Genomic DNA, 26,487 nt, shown 5'->3' on the forward strand with positions numbered 1-26,487 from the left:
GCATTACTTCTGCATGCAGATATAATCAGCGGATTTCCACAGGAGGGAGCACATAGCATTCAAAGCACTTTTTAAAAAATACAAAAGCATTTATTTGACTCTGCAGAACATTGGCATTTTGCTGTGATAGCAATGCTGGCTACTCTGCTGTGATGGTTATAGCTTAGCTCTGCACGGAGGAGAGGGAATACAAGAAGAAACTAAAGCAAACCTAAATACGAAGGCAGATGGGAGAAAAACCAATAAGACATAAAAAATGGATGCATTACCACAACTTTAAATTGTATTATGTAGTGTACTGCAGCAGCATGTTTATCTCCCTTAACTATACCATCCATTTAAACCCTATTTACTTTCTGGTTAAATTGTAAGCCATTTCAAATGTCGGACGAGCTCGGTGCTCAGCTGTGAAGAACGTTTATCCTCTAACCTGTTTAAATGAACACGAATGCACAGACTGGGTTGAGAAAGAGAACAGACGCGTGGATTCTTTTTGGGGAGTAAGGGTGAGTTCTCTCAAGACACAAAACCATGTTGGACTTTTAACGCCTGCATGCACACACATATTTCAGATGAGCGTAATCATATCACTCTGTGGCCGTCACAGGCTGCGTGATATTAGATCTATTTAAAACCCTTCAGAGGGAGGACACTGACACTTAGGCGTTGTAATTACACCCATATTTCCCTAATGTGTTGGCTAATGCTTTTAGTCTGTCTTTTTTCTCATATGCAAAACTATTTTAGCTCATTTCAATAAATCATTTAATGCCAGAAAAATGCCCCACTTTTCAACCTTACACAGGACTCCCTTTCTCCCCCTTTTTCTTTTTCACCTATCCTGCTTTTTCTCTGCTTTCTGATAATGATCTGCATTCATAAATCTCCCAAACACACATTTTGTGTAGCGCTCTCATTTCCACCGCTAATATACAGTGTCGTTAATCACAATTTAAATTCGGTTTGGATATGCATTTTTTAACAAAGGTGTCCTCACTCCAAAGTGAGAATGTATTCACAAACAAACACACTCCCCCTGCATACAAATACACACACCCACACACTCCAGAGATTGCAGCAGGGTAGACCTCATTTGTAAACAGATTATAAAGTTAATTGCACACTGCATTTCAATTGAGCAGCCGAATCCTTGCGGTTTTGTTCCCCTGGTTTACCATCGCAAATGTTTTACTCCAAATCCAATGTGATGGTAATGACTCCGAGTCCCATATGGGCGGCAGCGAGATAGCATCTCATCTCGTCTCAGGTACAGCGTGGCCTCAGCTTAAATTGGAACGTCCACGGGGGAAAAAGTAAAAGATCATCCCCTTTTTATGTTTTCTTTCCCGGCCTCCGTTCTTTCTGATTACCTCACTGGGTTTGACAGTCCTTATTTCCTGTTCACTCCCTTTGGACTTTGAATATTTCATTGAGAGTGTTTGTAAGGTTGAGTTCAGGGAAAAACGTCGGAGAGTGGCAGATATGTAATTGCCTTGTTACATAATGTTCAACCCCATACACTGTCATCAAGACCAGATTTTACTTCACGTGTCTCTTTTACCTGAATGCCAAGCTCCGAACTGAATTTTTTTACCTGAAGGGAATCAGCCGTCACATAAAGCAATGATTTACTTGCAATTCTTGCTTTGGGCAGGTGAGATAACAGATCCGTAGCTGAATGGTGCCATGAATCACCTCTGCAGCCAGATTGTCTCTGCCAGGAAGTTCAGCGGTGGCAGCTGTTGATGTTGCTGCGGGCAACTTTGTAAAGACTGCTGCCTGAGCCTAACAGTTACAAGAGGAACACTTTTGGTTCACTATCCTTTCACTCATCTCAATACTCAAACCACCAGTATTTACTTTTTCCCGGCAGTCTTTCTCCTTAATTTCTCCCAATACTTTTCCGCTTTCTATTTGTATCTGTTTCTCCGATCATTAACAGCAGCTGTGTGTCAGTGATTACTCTCAACTCTTTTGGTATTGTTCCGCCAAGTTTATTCAGTTCTTCTGACTGAATATACAATGCCCTGTTTGTATGCATATTCATATCAGTGTTTTCTTATTTATTTCACTATTTGCAGAGGCAAGACGATAGGATCATAAGAACATTATTTGGTTTTTTTCTGTTTGATGTGAGTCTTAGAGTTTTCTGAAGGCAAGGCACAATGTGTTTCGAGTTGATTGGATGTGTGTTTGTGTGTGTATATGTTTGCTCCTGGGTACTGAGTTTTAGCGCCGAGTGGGACTTTTTCAAGCCTGGCACTGAAACAGGAATGAGAAGCCTGGTAATTTGTGCCTTGGCAGCAGTCATCTGGCAGCGTGGTTGCTTGCAGAGATGCACACACAACACGACACACAAAAAAATAAATATAAAACAACAGAAGGGGGAATTAAAAGACACATTAACACACATAAGTTATGTTAAGTTTGTTGGCCTATGGGTCAGCGGACATTGCACACTCCCTGACTCTTTTCACACTCTCTTCGTGTTAGCAGGGAAGTGATAATCCTTAAGCATGTGTTGTGGTTGGGATTTGCTACACTGTTTTGGCACAGCTTACACACACAGCCATGCTGCCTCTCAAGAGAGCCCCTTGCTAATGTCACACACATACAAATAACTCTGAATGCAGTCATTAGTTCTGTGTCTCATGAGGGCACATCACTGTCCAGACTGGCCTCTCTGTCGTGGCCTGCTGTCTCTCTGTCAATGGTGTAACACGCCAGAGGGGACTGCCATTTGACAGGGATTATAGATCATAATTAAGCTCCATGGTGTGTCTGTTTACACTGTAGCCGTGAGGATATGTTATTATTGACATTTTGTTGTGCTTTCAGCAGAACGCACAGACACACTTCATTGATAGGCCCAACTGTAGGTCATGCTCCTCAGCTCTGATGAGGAGAACGTTGATCCCCCTAGATACCATAACGTGTCAAGTCTCCCAGGGTGACAGACTCGGCGATAAGCAGAATTATGCACTATAATACAAATCCTTTCATTTGTTTTCTGCTTACTCTTCAGCTTAGTTCATTCATAGGTTTTCTTCTTGTATCGTGGCTGTTGTTATGCCAAAGCAAGTGAGCGGACCAGCAGCTATGGGAGAAGAAGTTGCCATGAGACGGGCATAAGGTGCAGAGCGCTGTCGCCCAAAATAAATGAAGGCCCTAATCCCATTTGACATTTATCTAATGAGAACCAAATATCTAGTTTTAGAGTGACAAAGAGCTGCAATAGGACCCACTTTGCAGTAATTGCCTGGCAGGCAGTCCACTCGACTTGCCCATAAATCTCTAGGGAATGATCAGAGAGGAGTAAGCAGTCAGTCAGGATCGAGTGAGACACTTCAATTTAGAGATCACTTTTCAACTCCCCAGCTGTAAGCTTCCTTTATGACAATTTACTCTTACAGTCTACTCAATCTTTCAAGTATTTATTTTTATTTTGCTGGAGAATAACATTTGTTTTAGTAAGATTTTTGTGCAACTGCTCTTTTATAAAGCTCACAATTCTTAGGGTGATCAGGTCATTTGTTATTATTTTGAATGGTGCCTGATCCAGATTTATTTTCACTATAGAGTCTGAAACCTTTTCCAAGATCTCGGTTATTGGTTGTAAATTCAAAAGCACTTCATTTAGCGTTAAGAAGAAAACAAGTGGGCATTAGGGGAGATAGTACTGGTGGATTATTTGGAAATCTGCTGTAAAAAGAGTCTTAATTAATACATTGATAAATGTATTTTCTGTCTATCGATTCTGATTAATGCTGAGGCTTCAATACGGCTTATTTTAGTTCATATCAAAGCTGATTCAAAAGCAGGTTCAGGACCTTTTTAAGTATTACTTGTATTTGCATATCTTTTTCTCTTACCAGTCGTTTAGTTTGAGGACTATTTCTTGTCAACCCCCAGGTGTTTATCTTCTTACTTCACACAGTTTAAATGATGGATCCATCCGACTTCTGAGGTGTCTTCTGCTGCTGACTGATAGGGCCTCCCATATTCACCTCAACACTCCCTCAGGCTTTTGCTATAAATTCAGCGGCCCACAACCAATCACCCTTTGGATGTGCATGGAAAACTCAATGAGAAAATAGATGCAGAGCAGAGGTGGGCCTAAGTCAGCTCTTTAGACAGCAGGCCGCCAAGATAAACCGGCGGCCTGCTGTGCAGACTGTGGCTACTTAAGTGTGATGAGGGAGCCAATCGCTATAGTCTGCTTCCCCAGTGCGCACTTGCAGCAGCGTTGAATGGGAACCAAGCTTTTGGGTGGTTTTGTTTTCAGAAAATGGCGAGGTTAAGTTGGAAAGTATGGCCTATATACAATCTAAAATATGCGACAGAGGTTTTGTGGGTTTTCCCTGTGGACTTAAATAATGCGCTCTTCGCTCAGATCAATACAAAGCTTTGGTGCCACTTTCTCCCTAAGGCATCATGGGAAGAAGATTACATGTCCCATATGAATATCATAAAGGGTAGCAGAATCTCATTATATGATTCCTACCACACAATGATTGTACCGTAGATATACCCCCCAACACACACACACATACACACACACACACACACACACACACACACACACACACACACACACTTTGTTTTAACCGTCTCCTCATTAAGAGTCATTTTCAGCCTATATATCTCAGGCTCTGGTCTTTGATCTGTTGGATGAAATACGGCAGGGATTGATAGACAACAAGCTGCCGTTTTAAATCGTCAAAGCTTTTATCTTTTTTTTTGTATCTCTCCCTGGACATTCGTTTTATATGTTTTCTTGTTATTGGTTATTCCACGGATTAATTTCTAATCATTACACAAGACTAGATAAGCTCCCTGGCTTTAATGCGTGATGTCTTCACCAAACAATTCTGTTGGTCCACATGGGAAAGTGTTTCGGCCGACAAACAAAAAGTGGTTCTCCCTTTTGCTTGTCCACACTGTACAAAAGCTCAAAAGTTTGCACTGTTAAGCAAACTGTTCTTTCTCAACTACTGGATGTCAGCAAAGTTGACGGAATTAAGTAAAGTAATCCGTCCTGAAGGCTTTGGGGTATTATCGCTATCAAATGTTCATAATTTAATTATGGTTTGGGTTAAAACCAATGTAGTTGCAGTGAAATATCTATTTAAGTGCTTATATGCGGATTTGTGTTTTGTCTTTTGGCATGTTCGTGTTTATTTTCGCACACTAGAAATATTTCTTTATATAAACTCTCACTGAAAGGCGCCTTTCCTTCCACATGCTGTTCTGTTTTGTACCATTCCCTTTCATTATTGATCAACTATAAAGTGATACCAGTGCCTGGCGGTAAGGACACAGCATGACTGAAAGCAGAGTGTGCACTACGAGTGGAAAAAAAAGGACACGGGAACAAAAACTGCAGGAGAATATTTTGACCTTAAATGTAGCTTCTGCAGATGCAGACAGAACGGAAGATGTTTTTGGTCCGAAATGAAAAAGAGACCACACAGAAGAGCCGGAGTACGTTAGGTTTGATGGTCTCTTGCCAGTATTAATAACGTTGTAGGCCAACGTTTTGTCAAGTATTGAGTGTGTATCAAGTGTTTTATGATAAGAAAAATACTGTATTTCAGCATGAGTCCAAAAAGTGAAAAGTAAGACAATACTGGATTGATTTGATTCATGTATTTTCCATTAATTTACCCATTTCCTTTGACTCTAGCAAGCTCATTGTATCCCCTGAAAGCGTGATGTGGTCATTAGTAGAGCATTTTAAATCAGACTATGATTGTTAGTCAGTTCATATGGCGCAATTTCAGTCTAAAAATAAATGTTTCTACGACTTTCTATACGTGCCTCCTTCAGCCTGGAACACTGAAGTGTGACTCAAGTCATTAAAGATGTATATAATAATTGTCCAAGTCAAAGGTTTGAATCACTTGAGTATGCTCAGGGCGTTACTTTTGTTAAACAATATCCAGAGGCACGGGCTCTTTTAAATAAAACCTGACAAAAGACTGAAATGATTAGTCTGTCACTGGGAAATTTGAGTCCCTTCTTTTACTCGTCTTTATCCAAGGTCTTAAAATGGTTCATTAACTCAGGGGCCACTTCTGTCTGAGCACCATCAGCAGACAGATAATAAAACACGTGAACTCAAAAAGAAATAATAGTTCTGCCTTTAGCCCGAAAAATTCCCATTATACGGAGAATTGAGACACCTACACAGATATGTCCTTCTCTCTAACACAATGGGCGGAAGACATTTTGGTTCATGTTCAATGTCATCCGTGAACATTAAGTATTCAAAGAGGATGTCAGCTCTTCATATGGATGGAAAAATGCTTTGATGTAGACTAACTTGTAATTTTAGAAGAAGTTCAAGGTCGTTAGTTGCTGCTTGACCATTTTAGCAAAGGGCTAACGGCTAGCATAGCAAGCACGATGTTTAACATCCCATGCACGTCTTCATTTTCTACAAGGAGAGTCATAATAAAGGTTTATTCTTAAAACGACCTTGGGCTGTTGCTATCTATATTTAAAGCCAGCATGGGTAGCTTCACTCGCTTAAACACTTCTACAATTTAGGAAAGGAAATCTTAAAACGAGTGCTATATATAAAATGTACAACATCACAACCAGTGTCTTTACAAGTCGTTATTTGTCATTGTGTGACTGCATCTGGCATCCCTGACTGGACATATCACTGCGAAATATTGATAACGGGCTTCATCGTCGGTGCTTTTGTATTCTGAAAATATTTGTGTTGATCTCTGTCAGCTTTTTAATTTAGTTTGTCATTACTTTGTTTCAAACAATTAAAATCAGGGCAGATTGGCTGTTAATTACTGTCATCAGTAAGGACCTCCTACTTCCTCCGCCCTGATTAAATAATTTACATAACTGTGTTGATAACTCCCAAACTGTTAAAGGAACTTAAAATTGAAAGTCAGTCTGTTCTTGTCTATTAGGTTAATTTAATGGAGCCTGTAGAACGCATATTGAATGTGTCTCTTTTTAGATCAAATTGTTGATAAAATGCAACCACTTTTTTAAAGCATAATGCTCTTATGGACATTTTTCAAGCACCACTTACATTTATCAGGTTTCGCCTCCTGTCTGGTTCTTGTGGTTCAGTAACTCGATTTAGGATCTTTTATCAGACTGCTCTCTGTTCTTCTCTACCAGCGTTGGACAAATTGTACCCTTCAGTGCATCCGCCTCGGAGGTTGCCAACCTTGTTTATTACCTGCAAGGCTGGAAATGTGCTTTTAGTCTCACTTATGTGGCTGTTGGTCTTAAAAGAAACCAGCTTTTCAGAACCAACCCCAAATCCAAAACATGAGTTTCTTCAAATGGAATCAAATGCTAGGAAACTGCAAATGCATCCCAGGGGTTTATTAGGGCGCTGATCAAAGATATATCAATTCTCGTGGGAACATGGCGCCCGTATACAAGATGGCACCTCAGACGTAAACAACAACACAACGTCAGAGCTCCGTAAAAAAGTCTATGCCGTTTGAACGTCTGTTTGACACAATTTTCATATTTTTGGAGTAATTATACCGTTTTTGACACACGGAAATATGGTTTTCTCTTATCACTTTAAAATGTGAAGGGGAAAATCTTCATTTTGGTATGAGGGCGCACGTCAACAGTAAGAGGGTTCAGCGCGCCTGTTAACCGGTTTGAAAAAAAACATGCATCCTTTATCTAGTCGCACCTTGATTACAGAATAGATTGTTTAATTTCTAAATTCACACTTTGACAGAATAGATTGACAGGCTCCTCCTACCACATACTTAAAACACGTCCTTGTTACCTGCATCATTGTAACTTAGTCAACAGAGCAGTTTCAAAATAAAGGCCTGTTCACGGGGGGTTAGAAGGTTTCAAGGTAGTTGTGTTATCTCTGGAATTGTGGCTTCCATTTCTCTTACAGATTAAGCTTTTATCATTCAAACACTGAAGTGAATATTTTTCCTTTTAAGAAAGCATGACATGCACCATTTTCTTTCTACAAACATAATTGGTGTGAATTATTTAAAATGATGCTGCTTTTTGTAAAATATCCTGTGAAAGGTTGTGTAACGTGCTATTTTCTGCTGCGGGAAGAGTGTGTGTCCAGCCTTTGGCTCTGGCCTGGAGACACGAACATTGAATCGACTCTGTAAGGCCTTTAATGTCACATGCTAATGACTGGAATTTCATCTTGCCGATACATATAATGAGTTTTTAGCGTGATTGCAGGTAGCATACGAAAGATTAAATGAGTGGCATTTAAGGCAATTACCCATACCCATTTCCTAGGATTGCATGAATTTGTTCTGTTATGAATTAATCAGCTTTTTTATAACTTTCTTTTTCAGCATTTGTGTTTATATACTAACCTTTGTCGGAGCAATGAGAAAAAAATCCAAGGTATACAAAATGCAGAGACATTCAGTTCGCTGTGATCAATATAGTTTCTCATTATGTTTCTGTCAATTAAAAATAACTTAGTTTTAGCTCTAGTATTTCTGTTTTCTGCTCAGGAACTACACTACACAATATGCTCACATAGATCCTGTTTTTGAATAGAGATACTTGTAACTTGTGTACGCCATTAACATGACACAAATAGTTCAAAAGCATTTTTTAAAATCACCACTGACTTTTCCTCCGTCTGTTTTGGTTGTGTAACGCTATACCTCCTCAATGAAAAAAGCTATTTTTGATTTTATCTCGGAGGGACAGCAGAGAAACTTCTGTTGAAGTAAAACTTCTCCTAATATCTTCAGCAGCTGCGGGGTGTAAATCAAATGAAGTTTGACCTCTTCACTGAAAGTCATGCTATATGGAAAGGTATGCTGCATCCCAATTTTTCAGGCCCTTGTGTAAGTTTGAGAAATCTTTCACTGATGTTACATTTGTCCAATATGGCATTCTTTTGCTGAACTTGGCAGAGCGGCAGGAGCATGGGGTTGGTTTACTTTTATCTCGCTGAAGTCATTTGTCATTTTGATCGAGTGTCTTCATGAAAGTGAAGTCATAATTTGTTTTGCGCAGTTGAGTCTTTGATGATATAAGATAAAAAACAAGTTACACTGCAGTTGATTACCGTAGGTCTGTTTTGACTGGAGACTTGATATATATTTTTGTGTAAAAGCTATTTTTAGAAGTTTGGAACATTCATTTCTCTTTTTACCAGTTTTCTGATAAATGTGAGGATTTCAGCAGCTGCATTCTGCTGCATATCTGCCAACAACCACATAAATAACTGAGTTACAAAGGCCAACGGTTTAAGAAGACAATAAAGCAGTGAAGTTAATCTGTCATTTGTAGGAATTATTTTATAGGAAGAAATAAGCTATTATGCAGATTGATACATGCAGAATCATCCAATTTACATGCAAGTAAATGGTAAATGGACTGTACTTACATATATAGCGCTTTATCAGTTCTTTTCGACCCCTCAAAGCGTTTTACATACTACAAGTAATTCACCCATCTACCCCTCATTCATGCAGAGCAGTACCACTTGCTCCAGGGAACATTCACACACCGTTGGCCATGCCATCGGGAGCAACTCAGGGTGAAATATCTTTCCCAAGGATACATCAACTTGTTGACTGCACAGGCTTGGATCGAACCAACAAACTTGACAGACGGCCGCACTCCCTCACAGACACAGAAATATGAAGATTTTAAGGAGAACCAACAATAACAAAAATGTATTTTAATACTATAACATCAAATCATATTTTCCAATTTGAGCAAGATAATAGTAGACTGAACATCTAAATTACTAATAAACATGAAGTCTGAACTCTTTGTACCCCGTATCACCCAAAATAGGGAAAAATATAAACTATTTGACCTCTGAATTGTATAAGTAAAATCCCAAATGTCATGGATGTTGTTTGCTTTTTCTCCTTCTGTATTCAGTCCAGCCGTCACTCTGACCTGAAGAATCCCCGCAGAGTTATTACGCAAGAAACAAACCAGACATTTTCTCCTGACAGTCTTTCAGAAGCCTTCTTTCCTTTTTTTTTGCATTAAGTTATTGTGCGGCAGGGGAGCAGTCAATAAAAGGTCAGGCCTGCTGTGGAGAAATTAAAAATAGACCAAACCAGACTTTGTGCCGCAATGTCGGACCAACGCAACCAAGTTTGGTTTGATTGATTTAAAGGTGAATAAACAACAACATGCGTGGCTTTCATAATGCAACCTAATGACATCATTCATTGAAACAAAGCTAAAATAAATGAGAAATATTGTCATGTTAGCCTGTTTCCTAAACCTTAAGATGTGTGTGTTACATAAAGTGTAACCTGTGTTCAAAAATACACATAAAGCAGCGATGTTCAAAGAAGTCCTTCTCAAACAAAGTTGTTGCTCCCTTTTTTGGAGTGCATCTTGTCGGTGACCCCAGCAGAAGTAGATCTAAAAAAAAGAAAGCATTATGAATTCAAAAGAGTGTTATCAGAAAGAGATTAGCAGAACAAGTGCTAATGCAAGTTTTCGCAGTGTAGCATTTCTCTTCTCATATGCTGACTGTTGAGCTCCTTACTATTGAAGCACAACAAATTGAAGAACAGCATTATACATTTTATTTATCAAGTGCAGTGGCCGTTCTATCTGATATGGTACCCTAGGTGGTGCACCTTTCATCGCCGCCTTTTTAGTTAAGGTTACCGGCATAATTTAATGGCATGCTTCATATAACCCAACTCAATACATGAGATGTTACAGGTGCATACATACCTTTGATCTTTTCAGCCTTTATGTTCTTCTCTTTGCTTTTCTTTCTAAACTGAGCACCTGATGCCTTGTGCCTTTTTTTCTCCATCACCAGGTATTCATTTTCAATCCGAGAGTCAATGCATAGCGTACCCCTCCCCCAACGCTGTCAACTACAGGTCAAGACTATACCAATTTGCCGTAGTCGGTGGTTAAATAATTCTCTATTGTTTCATAGAACCCAGGTCAGGAAAAAAATGATCTGTGAAACTATTTCTACTGGTTGAAAGAATTTGGTAGCATGTTGAGGCGTGAGATTAATTTGATTAATTGCAGTACTACTTCATAAACATTGAAAGTGTTTATTTGATAAAGATAGTTTACCCGCCGCCCCCCTCTCCCCCATAGTGAGGCGACTTGAGATCATCCCCGCCCTTCTCTGAGTGAGAGACCTCCATCCCAGCTGCCTGCTGTCATAAGGGCGGCCGTGGCCCCTTTGAACCACAAAACACGATATGAAATTACGTGCAAATTGGCGATAAAAAAAAGATTGGCGATTTTTCATTGCGCTTGTGCCGCCCCCAGTAAAAATGCCGCCCTGGGCAACCGCCCATGTTGCCCCTATCAATATCCGCCACTGATCAAGTGCTTTGTCAGGTGCTCAAAGAAGCTTTACAGACGTAAAAAATTAGATCAAAAGTCAAGTTAAAATCAAGCAAATAAAACACATTTTGCTCAAGGACACAACATGTATCACACATTAACAGCTTGTCTGAAAAGCTGAGGTTTTGGTCAGTGTCTTGAAGGTGGGGGAGTCACTGCAGTCTCTGATTCCTTGTGGGAGCGATATTGTTAACATCTGCACTTGTTTACAATATCGCATGTTTGTGTTTCTGTTAATCCGGGACGTCATTGATACAAATGGCCAGCAGTTGCTGCTCAACCACTTTTTATCACAGCCCAAATTTTAAATCATTTGAGCAGTAAGTGTGTACTAATGGCTTTTCTGGATTAACTTCATAACCTCTGCACTGTTAGTCATGTTTATGTGCTGTCATGTGTTTAGGGCTGTCCTGCTTGAACTGTTAACCGATCTGGGAACTTGCTGACGTTTAACTTCAGATGTGTTCAGTCACACAGTACTTGTGCTGTTGATGTTTTGGATTATGGGGGAAACGTGGCATACATAATTGTGTTTTTAACAGCATAAGTCAACCAGTTCAAACGCATGCTTCATGCATACTCCAAAACACGAGCAGCAAATAAAAATACCAAATTGAACAAAAATGTAAGAATATCCCTTTCAATTCTGTAACGTTATGAGTTCCATTTTCATTGTTTGCTTGGTATTCAAGGCTTGTCATATTTGATTTCAACTGCCGCGTTTCATTCATTATTGTATTCACGTTTCTGATCTTTAAAAAGTAATGTATTATATTTGCGCAGAGTTGCTCTTAGGAGTGATATATTGCAACCTCCACGGGGAAGCCATTAGATACCCTTAGCTATAAATGTAAAAGTAATATAAATTGAAGTGTTAATCTTCTGGATGTGATAACATTTTATTTCAGACGGATAATACTTTTTGCAGCACTGAAGCTTTTGATTGAATGCCGGGAGATAACTCAGAGGTTATGGAAAGGTTGCAGTTTTCACAGCGTAGGTCTCGGTCCAGGACGACCATAAATTCTCTTTGGAGAGCTGCATACTCTGCATTTTTGTCCTGTATGCTGGGCCGATTATATCTCTTATTTAAGGGAATAGAATGCATTAGACGTCATCTTCTTAAATCTGTGCAGATCGCTTTTACAACACTGCTTTGTTTTCAGCAAAGATAGAAACACTGCTTTCTTCCTAATTTTCAGCCGTGATAAACTAGTGGGATATAGATCTCTTTTATCACACCATTTTAATTCCATTTATGAGTTCTTTTAGATTATGCAATCATTTATTTGTACATTATATTTTGATTTACAGACTTCATTATATATAAATAGCTTTTTTTGTGCTTGTGAAGTTGCTGTAATAAAATCTGCCCGAAGGCTTTCTGGAAAAGGGGCGTAAGTACACAATATTAGACCCAGGTAGCAAAGGAACAAGTGTTTGATATGCTACAGCATTAATCGCTCCCGTTCATTCCTTACCTTTGTGATCGCTATTGATTCCCCGGAAGCTGTTACAGGGGGCTTTGCATCTGCAAGCTGCAAGACCCTACATGCCAATGTGATTCATCATATCTTTATAGAAAATAATAAGATCTGCCCTCCTGTGGAATCTCGGTAGCTGTGTATGCAGAAACAGATTACTGTGATTGATGACAGGGGGTTGAAGATGGAATATCTCTATTCCTATTGTTTTTACAATGGAGGGATAAAGGGGTTAGCTGGATGGATAGGTGTAGTGGAATATATCAAAAGGAAGATAAATGCTTTCTGTTGAGCAGTGTTTGGTCAGCAGAATTTTAGAGAGCGTGTGCTTTGGATGTAACCGAGCTCCACAAGGTTGATTGAATTTCAGATTGTGCTTACCTACCAGTCTTCATATTTGCATGGGAAACATCTGTTATGTCAGGTTAACTGTTAGAGGGTCTCTTCAGAAACCGTAACACATTTACACTGAGGGTTACAAATCATTTAAAGGACTTATATGATTTTTAATCAATGCTCACTCTTTTTCCTCAGCCGGTGAAAGTTTGTGAGCTTAATAAAACAATTACCAGTGTTATGAATAAGCATTTCTATTAAATTCCAAGTGGAATTATTCCTGGAAAGTCCTTGAAAAGTCCTTGAATTTGAGGTAGAACAAGTTTTAGGAACCTAATAATAATAACTACATTTGACTGTGTAATGTACTGTTTACCTAAGACCAAGAGCTCCATGCAAACTACATATATGATCCCTTTCATTCCTTATTCCAGTGTTATGTCTTACATCTATGGAAACTGAAATGTCAGGGATACTATAAATATACATTGTTTTGCCTCTCACCTGTGTGTTTCCCAGGAGGCAGTGGGGGAGACTGCGGGAGTCCATGGAGCAGCGGAGGACAGAAAGGAAAAGGTGCCGAGCCCCCATCTCAGCCAAATGGTGGTCCTCACCAACAGTGGGACTCTTTATGGGCTCGCACAGAGAGTGGTGGCCACCGAGTCTCTGTAAGTACTCCAGTTAGGACAAACCTTTAGAAATTAGAAAGCATGCAATGTTGTTACACATTGAGACAGCACACATCATTATGGGTCTGTATTCCTCTGTTAGGAGGGAGAACATTTAAGACAGCAGTGTCGAGGCAGTGTGATGGCAGTTACATATATTCATCAAAGCTTTTTTTTATTTGTTTTTATTTATTCTACTATTACAATATTAATACAGACAATTTATGAGTCCGACAAACAAACAAAATGAGTAGAAGCGGGAGGGCAGAAAGCAACGCTTATACGGAAAGAAGCCCTCCCGTTAGTGGATAAAAAGATACATCAGTTACACTCAAATAAACAAAATTCTATATATAAACACACATACGTACGCACACATAGACATATGTACACATATACAGACACCCAGTTTCCAGGGTGAAAAGAAAACTAAGGTAAAAAGTGAATTCCTACAAGTTCATATTCAGATAACAAGACGGTCTAATTCTCGCCCTATTTTTATACAAACTGCGATAATTACGATAGTAGCCATAATAATTATTATCATTTTTTTTAAAGTTATTTTTTGGGGGCTTTTTGCCTTTAATCAGATAGAACAGTAGAGAGTGACAGAAAAGTGGGAGAGAGAGTCGGGGTGGGATCCGGAAAGGACCATGGGTCGGGAATCGAACCCGGGTCGCCGCCGTGCGGTGCAGGTGCCCCAGCCAGTTGCGTCACGGCCGGGGCCATAATCATAATTATTAACATTACCATTATCATCATTGTCACATTTCCATATCATTTCTTTTTAAGTAAACAAAAAGCACAATGACCAAAAAAAGCTTTTCTATTATCAAGTTAAATAGCTTGGTATTTGCTCGCTGCCCCTCTTCAAAGTGCTCATCATTTCATTGGGCAGTGTAACACAGCCTTGTGATGAAATGTTCCCCTTCATACAGCTTATTAAGATGAGAAGAATTCCTATTTTTCTGAAACAGAGGGAGGAATTACTTTGCCCCTTTTAAGAGTCCTTAGCTCTCCCCTGTAATTGACTATTTGTGTTAGACTCTTGCAATCAGCGGCTCAATTATTACAAATGTATGCCCTCTTGCCCGCCTATGTTGTTATTCTCCATCTTAATCCTTGTCTACATCCACACACACTACACAAAAGTGCCCCCTCGTACATAATTAGATTAAACCATAATCAGTGCGACAACTCTTGGACCTTGAGAAGTCTGCAGTGTACAAGTGTTTTATAATGAAATTCTGTTAACCAAGGGGCCCAGATGACACCGCTGCAAAAACTGCTGAATAGGCTTACACTCCCTCACACAAGTTTTTCATGTATCTCGGGGCAGCATAAAGCCTCGGAAGAATAATGAAAGTAAAAGAGCTCAAGTGCAGAGGTGAAAATATTTCTCGGGTAATGTTTGTAAATGAAATGATCCCCAGGGGAGAAAAATGTCAGACTTATTCTGGGAAGAAAAGCATGAAAAGTATCTGAAAAAAGGGTTGTTGGAGAAGGAAGCTTAGTGTGTATTGTTAGCATCATCGGCATCTTAAGCATAGGCCATGTTAAACCCAGGATCAAACCAAGATAGACAGCATAAACTAAAGATAAGAGTAAGTTAACCCCTCTACTTTTTATCTGTCATTCCATTTTATTACACATGACTTCATTTTGGTCATCTATGGTTTGGTTTCTTTGCATGTGTTGTTACATCCGGTGAACATTTCATGTCAATAGCACCTTTAGAAATATATTCACTGAGAAAAATGTTGACTTATTTTACCCGTTGTATGAAAGTGTGAAATGCAGTGCGGGCTTTTTCCTTTCCGAATGAAGTTGTTCCAGGTAAACTTAATATAATTTACGCTGCATATTGAAAACAAACACACATCCTTTGTGCTCATTAATGCAGAGCTGGCAGTCTTTATTAGAGTGCTTTCAGATTTAGCAGTAACAAGACAGCACTCATTCATGTTAATTATTGCTTTTAACATAAATAATTATGTTGTGGTTACACATATTTAATGTTGTGCAGCATCAGTGCTGTGAGTTCTTAAAAAGTGTGATTGTAGACTTGACAATATTCCTTGAAAATGGACGTTAAAAAAGAGACGCTGGTGTAAGAATTACCAATGCATTAAAGAAATGGTGTTGTTTTTAATTGCACGGATCATATTCATTTGGAGCATTTCCTACTTGATGAGAGCAGTTCTTAAAATGATTTTAGTCATTAAAAGAAAAGAATAATAAATCAATAAAAAAATCCCCCCTGCTTCACACTGAAAATCCAGACAAAGTGTTTCCTTTTTTACAAATCCTGTAGCTCAGAGCGTTCGTTGAGTGCGAGCAAACTCACATCTTGTTGAGTTGTGTTCTTCTTTGAAATTGCACTGTCCCATAAGTTGTGTTGTTGTTGTTGACCTGGAAGTCTAAAGGAATCACTGTGAGCCGCGCTTTAGTGTAGCAGTCATGCTCTTTACACTTACCGTGTCCATCCTGACCTCAAACAGCTCCATCTGACTTCTATTTAATGAGGTGAAACTTCAAGGATCAGTGCGAGCACAAAGGTCTTTATTTTGTCACAGTGGTGGAAAAGTGGTATCAGGTCTGTGCACATTGATTTTGCATTACCCTGTATTTCATGTTCTGCTACTTCACTTAGAATCAATGTAAAGATCATTTAAATCGAATCATTAAAAAAGAAAGGTGGTGCCTAGTGAGATTTTCATTAATGAAACTTTAACTTGCGATGTAAGATTAGAAATCAAAGCTAGACGAAACTTAATGAAAAATGAAACGATTGGTTCTGATTTTTCTCCTCAGTGTGTTTCTGGCTGAACAGTTTGAATCCCTTCAGTTCCACCTGGACACGATGATGCCGGCAGCCAAGAAGCCCTTCCTGCAACAGTTTTATTCCCAGGTTTGTTTACACCTGCTCCCTAGAGTGTGTGTGATACAGTCACTGTAAACCAGGTTGTCACTGTCAGCTATACTTAACACAGGCGGAACTAAACCTCTCCTTATTGTTTGTTGTTAGGATCAAAGCATAATGTAATACTCACTATTAATAATTACTGTGTAACTTATAGCCGTGTTTTAGCCTTTGGCCTAACCCATTAGTCTCTAAATTAATATAATTGATGATCACTTTGCCAGCTTGGTTTTCTCTAAAGGCCTATTTCTCAGTAGAGCTAAATGAGCGTGTAACTGCAAACCTGCATTCAGTGCTGTTGCCCAACAACAAAGGAGAAAATTGTCCGTCGCTCACAACGACAATCCTTTCTTAGTCTTTACCTTTTTTTCTCCACTTGACATTTGAAATGTTCAGGTGCACAGACAGGTCTATTTACCCCAAACATCGAATGAATGTCATGTCCCATGATGTTTTACTCTTGGAAATATTGTGCAATAGATGACGTGCAAGGTGACCTCGAATTTATGTGCGCCTCACAAAACGTTTTCTGCTTCCATAACGCACAAAAAGCATATTGTGTGACGCACATTTTTCTTTTCTCAGACCGTGTCTACAGCCAGTGAACTTCGGAAACCAATTTACTGGATTGTTGCGGCTAAGGCCATCGACTACGAGCAAATGTTGCTCTTGATGGCCGGAGTTAAATGGGACATTAGGGAGATAATGTCCCAGCATAATGTATATGTGGACGTCCTGTTGAAGGTAAGCTAGCAAAGGGTAATTGTAGACACAAATAATGTAGGCTGTAAATTAAAATGATGGTATTGGAATCATTAAAGTAAAATATCCACAAAAAGTAAAACTTGCAACAGATTAGCTTTTATCTAACGGATATTTTCCTCTTAGTGTTTTTTTTGTACATGAGAAATTCCATATGTATTTATCCTTTTAACATCTGTGTCATAACATTAAGGATTAGTCTTGATTCCACTTAAAGTCAAGATGATCTAAGTTCCTGTGAGTCCCTTTATGACTTCATTCAGGGACCTTTAATATTAATTATTTGGGACGGGATGAATAATTTAGGACCGGGTGGGTGAGCTGTTGAGAGTTGAATGCAGATCTCTCCTGAAGTTCCAGCTTTTGTTAAATGCGTCTGAGCTCGCCAGTCCCGCACGTATTTTTGGAAGTGGAAGTTTTTCGTGTCTTTATGCACGCTGGCCACTTACCCCCTATACATTTTGCATGGGATGGAAGGACACACCGCTCTACTTTTTTAAACCTCTGCCATTTAGAAGCAGAAAGGTCTGAAGGGCTCGCTGCGGAGTCAAAGCCTGAACAGAGCAGCACTTAACCAAGACTAATCCCTGTTTATGCATCAACCTGTTTTAGAAAACTGCTGATTAAATCAACATTTAAAACACTGATCTTATTGAAAAATGTAATAAATAAACATGCATCCAGCCACGGTTAAGAGTCTGTAGAAAAACTTGCCTCATAAATGCTTAAATGGTTCCTAGATCTTTGTCTGACTTCAGCAGCTCTGCAGTTAAGTCCAACTAATTAAGTTTATGAGCTAAACCTCTGTGTCACTTGCCTGGGTTAAACGCCCAGCCGTGACAAAGTGGTCCAGCTGATGGACTGACATTATGCATGTTTCAACAGGCCTTTTCCTCATCAGGAGCTAATTACCCCCTCTGCCAACTTGTCAGACACTCATAATGCTTATGGATTGTGTTTTGTGCATTGCTTGAAAAGAGAGCGCTACATTTTCTTGTACTGCACACGGGAGAATATTTTATTCATGAGTTCAGGTTGATCACTGGCGTTCAACAATGGCATTGATTTGCATATAAAGTGGTGAGGAAATGCAGCAGCCTCAGAATGACTTCATTGACAAGCTGCTTAAGTCAGAAACTATTGTGAGACTATTTGTGAATGAATCATGTTTCACTCTTGGCTGCAAAATTAACAGTGATTGTGTACGCCTTCAAATTCTGCTTAATTTCTTCTTTTTTTTATGACGCAGTTTGAATTAAAGTTGACAGAAATATATTTGAAAAGCCACACTATGAAAACCACATATTTCTCCTGAGACTCATCCAACTTATTTATGACCACTTCTGATGTTGTGCAGTTTGATCCCTTTAAACAACAACGTAATATCATAATTGTATAATATCATCCATAATTGAACAGTTAGAGTGCACGGAGTACACAAATTGTTTACAGCTACAAAACAGAAGCATCAAAAGATGTAGCTTTGGGCCACTTGTGACCAAAACTGTGTAGCGCATGTTTGTATCCTGCAGCCAGCACCTTCCGCTGAGATGTTTCCTCTTTTTTGAGCAAAACATGAAAGAGCTTACATGTGGAGGCCAGTTGTAACAACTCCCTCACGACTGGTGTCCTTTGTTTGTACTTGGGCTTGAAAATCATATGTTCTTTTACAAGAGGAGATGTAACTATTGTACAAATCTCAATTGAATATCAAGTGTGTGTAAAAAATATGAATTAAACAGTCCAAAGTCAGACTGTTGTGGACTGTAAGAGCCTGGCCGCATCAAATCAGACCGCTCCAAACCTATGAAGAGTACTAAGCAGGGTTCAAAAGATTTGTTTTAACGCATGATTTGTGGCGCAGTGGTTTCATACTTCCTGTCTCCGTTTGCTTCAGGATGTTTTGTTCATTAGTCCAGACTGCAGAATCATTAAATCAGCCCGGCTAAAGTAGAGTTGTGGCACAGTAACTCAGACACACTATAGGCCTGGGAAAACGTATTTGTCTTTGATCAAGGTTCTTGTACCCTGATTTAGAATCTTTGTAGTGTGTAATATATAAACATACTTGATTTATAAAAATGGATTCGCACAAACCCCTATTGTAGTTTATTTTTGCACACCGTAAATAACTGTGTTGTGAAATTCACAGCATGAGGTCGTTTTATAATATTCTTTCCAAGTATGGTTTGGGTAAGCTGTGTTGGAAGTTATCCAGGAACACAAAGTAGCTGAAAGTGAGTCAGGGAATGCATGTGTGTCGGGCGTGAAGACTTTTATTATGTTTACGTCTTCCCGTTAAAGTTAGAGTCCCATACTGGCTTGTTTCCTCTATACAGTCAATACATTGTAATAAACATAGGTGTGTTTATTTTTAAACCTTCCACAGGCTAATAAAGTGTTTTACGTTGAGGTATTATGGACATTTCATTATAAAGAAGATAAAACCTCTTGATCGTCATTTATTTTAGCTACTTTCTATGCCACTAAGAGGTTCATCGCTCTCCTCTACCTTCCCAGGAGTTCGAGCAGTTCAACAAGCGTCTGGAGGATGTTTCCAGACACGTGCGCATCCCGCTGCCTGTGTCCAACGTCCTGTGGGAGCACTGCATCCGTCTGGCCAACAGGACTCTCGTAGAGGGGTAAGAAAAGTCATAAAACACCTCTACAGCTTCAAGGGGAGGTGTGCGGTCTGGCGTCATTCTGCTGAAGTAGCGGCCAAAGCGTGTTATTTCATCGCTTTGAATTATTGTTGAAATCTCTGTAGAACAACAGGTTTTATTGGGCCTAATATTGTCTTTATGTGTCAAACTGTAAATCAGCGGGAGGCAGTGTACGTGGCCATTTATTTAGACCAAATATATTTAATTGAGTTTGAAAAAGCTACTGACTGTTTGTGCATCAATATCAGGTGAAAGGACAATAGACTCACAGTTTCTCTTATTGGATAGTCCCTACAACCTGTCAGAGGAGATAGCAGTTCTATTAACTTCACGTGAGCGTTATGGACTTCTTTTCTCTGTATGCTTTGTTGATTTCAATTGATTCCCCCTAAGAGCACTTCCAGAGTAAGAGTCAAGTCAAGCGTGCAGTTTGTCCTTGCTGGGTTTTGGGTCCTTATCCTTCTTGAACTCCCCCCCCCCCCCGAGTCGCATTCGAACTGCCAACACTTGCACGTCATGCACGCGTTTTTGGGGCCCAGTAAAGCACTATATAAAAACGAAGTATTTGTATTATTAGTTGCATCCATCTCTTTATCTATATATTTATATGTGAATATCCAAGAGTTAGCGGTAGTGCGGTCACCTACCTACACAGAAATCAGGAGAAAAATCTCCAAAGGTCAAACTGTAAAAATCCCACATGCTTTGAATGCACTTTTTCAAATTCCTGCAAATTTTTTAATAGTTTTGTTACTTTGTGCTCATTTCTGCAGTTATATAGCATTTTTTTCCTGTATTAATGCATTTATTGACAAGTATATTAGTCATAAAAATACAAAATCAGCATCTTTAAACCATTGAATTAAATAAAAATATTCAAAGTTTATTGGTTTAGTAAAAGCCTCATTCAGGTGTTTTATTCATTTAATATTTACTTAGGAAATCTCAGCAGCTATTCAAGAAGCCATTCAGGGCTGGATACCCAAATGCAGGGACGAAGAAAATGCACCAAACACAATCCACATTTTTGGATCATGAATTATTCAGAACTGTGATGTTACCGAGCTAAAATTACGGGCAGAACCGAACAATGCAGATTCTTCTTTCTTACGTCCATGGGGAATTTTAAGTCTTATTGTCTCGTTTTGTTATGACAACCTTTTCGTGCTTGAAAATGTCTCTCGGGTTACAGTCGTAAACAGAGTCCCTAAGCTGTACACTTCCCAACAGCAGTTGTGACTCATTGCATCCCACTCTCTAGGTTTTCAAGATAATGATCGAGGAGAAGTGGAATTTCTCTCTCCTCCTAAAGACTTTCTTTGTTTATCCCTCAGTTTCAACATCTGCGACTCATAAATTAAAAGAGAAAAATGTTTCCAAAGTACCATGAAGACCAAGGGGAAATAACCTACAGCACAGAAGAAACTTAGAAACGGCGTTGTCAGGTTTCTTTGAAATAATCCCACACAGGAAAAAAAAACAGCAGATCTTTCTCTCCTCGTGCTGGCAACCCCGTGCGCTAGTCACATCTCTCCATCGCTGCATTAAACAGGCCACTCTCAAAAACTGTAAAACGTTCTTGACAAATCCCTTATAATGCATTTCACCACCTTCTCCCTTTTTAAGCGAGACGTATGGGTTGTGACCGGTGACGGAGCCTCAGACTGTTTTTCCTCAGCACCTGCATCGCCGTCATCGCCTCACTCTGAGAGTGTGTGAAAGTGCGAAGTAGGTTTTCAAATTGAAGGTGTGATTTACACTCCCTCGGACTGGATGCATAGCAGAGACGCTCGATGTTTACGGAGCCGGTCGCTAACAGCTGACAATTATCATGAGGTTACACACATTTTTATTGGGAACAAGAAATTGGCTGCTGTGGAGGCCGGAGTCGGTCTGAGCTGCTAGTTTGTTGAGGTTGCAGTGAAAGAGTATGTGGGTTTGTAATAGCAGGCAGAGAAAATGGTCTGTTAAGTGGTTTAGTGCCTGCAAAGTGTCTAAAGAAGGACAAAATTGATATAAAGCCTCAGTAAAAGGCTTACCCTCACCCACTGAGAAAAGGGAACTTGTTTACATCCCAACACATTTGCTGAGTACTTTTCTTCCCATTGCGTAAGAGAACTTTTGAACCCTTTCCAGCGAACAAATGGCCCATTACGAATGCGATGCTTGGCAAATTAAAGCAGCTTTTGCAAACTCCTGCCGTCTGCCTGTTTCTCCAAATACACTCCCTCCACACACACATATTATCCACCCCTCTGGCACACCGAGGCGTGCTGGTGGTCATATTTGTTTGTTTCTTCCCCGCCTCGCTTAGCCCGTTGTTTAATTTCTCTGTCCAGCGCTCGACTCCCCTCAGATTCCCAGAGATGGCTCTGTTAGCATTCTGAGGCAAAGCTCAAGCACTCTGCACCAGACGCTGGCAGGCCTGAGGCAAAAGAAAGAGAGAGGATGACAGGGGATGAGAGGGAGAGAGGGTGTGAGGCAGAAGATGGAAAGAGAAGAGAGAAAAGATGAAATGTGAGACACAGAGAGCTGTGTGTGTGGTGTGCTAATGTTCTGTAGATGTCACAGTCACTGACCCGCCAGTGGACAACAGTCTCAGCTGCCAGACACCTGAAATATCAACACAAATACACACACACACACACACACACACACACCCTGAAATACATGTGTATGACCAGCCCACACACACTCTTCCTGATATTACAAAGACAGCTATGTGGAGCAAGCTGACTTCATATTTAATATAAGACTCACACATAAGGACCGTATGTTCTTTTAACACAAACACACTGCAGTCTTTAAATAGATTTGACAACTGGCTCACAACACCTCTGTTATATAAAGAGCCATGTAATTATTTTTAACCTACTTCATTTAATCTGGATTCTTCCATAAAAATACACAGACACTCTTGTCCAAACATTCAGAAAAGAAAACAAAGCAGGCCGAACATCCCAGATTTAATCCAGCACAGGCGAGGGTAGTGAAACAGAAGCATGACAGAATAAAAAGCACAAAATGATGATGTTGATTGCGTTGCCTATGTTACATCTCGATCTAAAATGAAATGTGTGTCATGCAGGGTTCATTATAATTAATACAAACGGCACAAGTATCTTCCCGCATCTCTCCTTTTTTTCAATTTCATTCCTAAAACGTTGTTGCACTTGATTTTAAAGCTCTAATGGATTCTTAGTCTCTTCTTTAATGACTTCCCATTTCTGTGTTAACTTCGCTGCTGGAGTTTTGACAGATTTTTCATTTGGGTTCTAATGTTTATAGAAATTGGCGAAAGACGAGCTGAAACCCATCTTCCAGACAATTTTTGAATGCTTAACAAATTCACACCAGGGAGCTAAAATAAAAGAATGTAAAAACATGGTGTTCTCCTTTAATATGCGGCGAGAGAAAGGTTTGCTGACAGATTTGGCTCGCTAGTAAGGAATACGTTTATTCAGGGATGGAAAATGTGAAAGATTTCCCCTCGGTCAGACACATATGAGCAGCACCTGTGAGGACATTCTTGAACCAAAATTAAAAGAAAGGACAGGCTTTCCAGTCATCGCCCACCTCCACCTGAATATTTCGATGCTAACGTTCCAATTTTCCCTTCTGCTGTTTCGTCCTCCGCTGCAGCTACGCTAATGTGAAGAAATGCAGCAATGAGGGCCGGGCCCTGATGCAGCTCGACTTCCAGCAGTTCCTCATGAAGCTGGAGAAGCTGACCGACCTGCGACCCATTCCTGATAAAGAATTCGTTGAGACCTACATCAAGGCCTACTACCTGACGGAGAACGACATGGAGCAGTTTATCAAGAATCACCGGGACGGTGAGATGCGTTACACGGAAAGAACTGAAATGTTGACTATCATTAAATGTGTTACTGCATAAGGTTAGCTGAAAGCAATAATATTAAGTGGAACCTACCTGAGTTTTTGCTGCCCCCAATTAGTCGTTTGAACATTAGTCGGAGCTTAATTATCCCGACAACGTGTTTTCTTCTCTCATAATCAGAGGAAAACAGCAGCAGGGAGTCAGGCAGTAGCCCAGCCTTATATCAACATATAAAGACCTATAAAATATAATATTTCTGACTTCAGAAAAGGATCAATTCAAGCTTTCATTTCATGATGAGGGCCTTATGTGCAGAGATTCTTCGCCTTTTCGCATATTTTGTAGGTGTTTCCGTTTCCTGTGCAGTATTTATTTGATTGTTCTATTCAGATGTGAACCATAGAAACTAGAAGTAGATGCTCCGTGTGTTAGCTGCTTGTTCCGACACACATTTTGAATCCTTACCGGATATGCGTTTCTACTTGTAAGATTTTAATTTATATTTCAAATGGTTAATAGTTACAGATGTATTAGATATTTAGCACACTGTACCATGCTGTTATAATAACGTTCTTTATCAGCCTTTGAAATTGAAACCATTTTGGGGGAAAGGAACTAAATAATATAAATATATACGTGTGACCATTCGTTGACTAATCGCCTGAATTGAAATGAAAAAAATAAAGGGATTCTGATTCTGATTCAGATTCTGATTTAGTCGAGGGCATCCCTACAACTAACCTCATACAGTTATGTGGAATCTGTTGACATGATACATTTAATAAAAGTCTCGTTTTTCAGTGTAGTTTCTATGCAACACTAAATAAAGTTACATTTGAGTAGTGGTTTTATGTTCCCAGAAAAATGTCAACACCAGAGTGTTCCTCTGAAAGCCTCATGCTGAGAGGCAGCGTGCCGGTTTCTGCTGACTCACTCTCTGTGTGTTTTTTCTTCCTCAGGAGTACTCCATGAAGCAGCTGGCCAACTTGGTAAACGTTTGTCTGGGCTCTCACATAAACAAGAAGGCTCGTCAGAAACTGCTGGCCGCCATCGATGACATTGACAGACCCAAGAGATAGGATGATGAACGTAGCAGACCCTGAACCTATCATCCAGCAACGGAGACGGACCCTCCCAACAGAGGAACTCCCACAGTGGAGCGCAGTGCAGAATGTCTTCATTTTCACTTTATAGCGTACATGTTGTTGTGTTCGCTCTGCACAGCACACACAGACGTAGAGCTACTGTAGGCAGAGATGTAACGCTCAAATGTTAGCCACATGCTAATATCTGCTATTGTGGTAAAAAGTAAAACTTGATGTCACTCATGAAATTCTGATGTACATTAATACTAACACACTCAAGCATGCAGTTACTCCATGCTTACAGTAGATGCATGCCCCCATCACGTCTTCATTTAACAAACATGCTGCTTTGGAAGTTTTCCTGCAAATTGTCTGCAACAACAACCATTTTAACCTCTGTAACGACCATAAGGAACAGATACATTACCGCAAATACAAGATCTATCAGTGTGATGTGACCATTTGGCTGTTCATGGCATTCCATCTGTTTACCATAATGTGCTCGATTCAACTCTAACCTTGAGATAAGAGCTGATTTAATTGGTTTGTCGCAAAAATGTCGTAGTCATTTGGTCCTAATGACAGATCCATGAAGTGTAAGGCACTTTCACTTTTTACTTTGTCACTTGGTTGATGGATGTTCAAAAGACCTGGGTTATTTTCCACTTTAATCATTCATTATATAAGTTATTCCCTCCTTAATGTCCTGTACTTTTGTTTTTCAGGGTATTTGTTGTGCCTGAATAGATGCTCTGCTTCTTTTGTCAATGAATTACATAAATCTAATATAATGAAGGTTCTGAAAATAATATAAATTGCTGTAGTTAGCATTAACATAGCGTAAATCTGCACTAGCTCTAGTTTGCCATTTGTCAAATCTGAAGAGTTTTCAAAGTCTTTGTTTCAGAGATTATCTTGAATTTCAGTCTCCGGCCTTCTTCCTGTGTAAGTTTGATCAGTCGGGTACTACTGATGTGATTTCTCATGTGTTAGTAGATGAACTGTATCAACTATGAGAGCTTTTCTGTAAGGCTCCCCCGCTCTGGTCCTCTCCTTTAGTTTAACTTGACCAGACCTGCTGAGTGGGCAGATTGATTTGCTGTCTAAAGATATGGCTTCGAATTTGGTGTGCAACTATTTCAAGAAGAAAACTGTAAATGTGAATGTTTTGAACATTGTATTTATTTCCCGCTTTGTGTCTGGTATGGGTTTTTATATGATAACTGGACGTGTGCTTGTCATTTATCACCGCTCAGTATCTTGTAACTTATCAACTGAAGCTAACGCAAATATTTAAACATTGTCAAATCAAGTGCACTATAGTGAAAATCAGTAATCGGTGTTGGAACTGTCGTAATAAACACACTAACAATGGA

General features: G+C 39.6%; 1 protein-coding gene across 2 annotated transcripts in view; it reads left to right on the plus strand.

Moving 5' to 3' along the window:
* The window catches only part of vps50 (VPS50 EARP/GARPII complex subunit), a 99,258-nt gene extending 72,771 nt beyond the window's left edge, over positions 1-26,487 (plus strand). For both annotated transcript variants that reach the window (XM_063899544.1, XM_063899546.1), the window contains 6 exons: positions 13,689-13,837; positions 16,652-16,748; positions 17,346-17,504; positions 20,043-20,164; positions 23,828-24,016; positions 24,985-26,487. In XM_063899544.1, the coding sequence (XP_063755614.1) occupies positions 13,689-13,837; positions 16,652-16,748; positions 17,346-17,504; positions 20,043-20,164; positions 23,828-24,016; positions 24,985-25,105 (837 nt within the window). In that variant the 3' untranslated portion in view covers positions 25,106-26,487. The remainder of the gene's footprint in view (positions 1-13,688; positions 13,838-16,651; positions 16,749-17,345; positions 17,505-20,042; positions 20,165-23,827; positions 24,017-24,984) is intronic.

Source organism: Eleginops maclovinus, chromosome 13, assembly GCF_036324505.1.
Source record: "Eleginops maclovinus isolate JMC-PN-2008 ecotype Puerto Natales chromosome 13, JC_Emac_rtc_rv5, whole genome shotgun sequence".
NCBI lineage: Eukaryota > Metazoa > Chordata > Actinopteri > Perciformes > Eleginopidae > Eleginops > Eleginops maclovinus.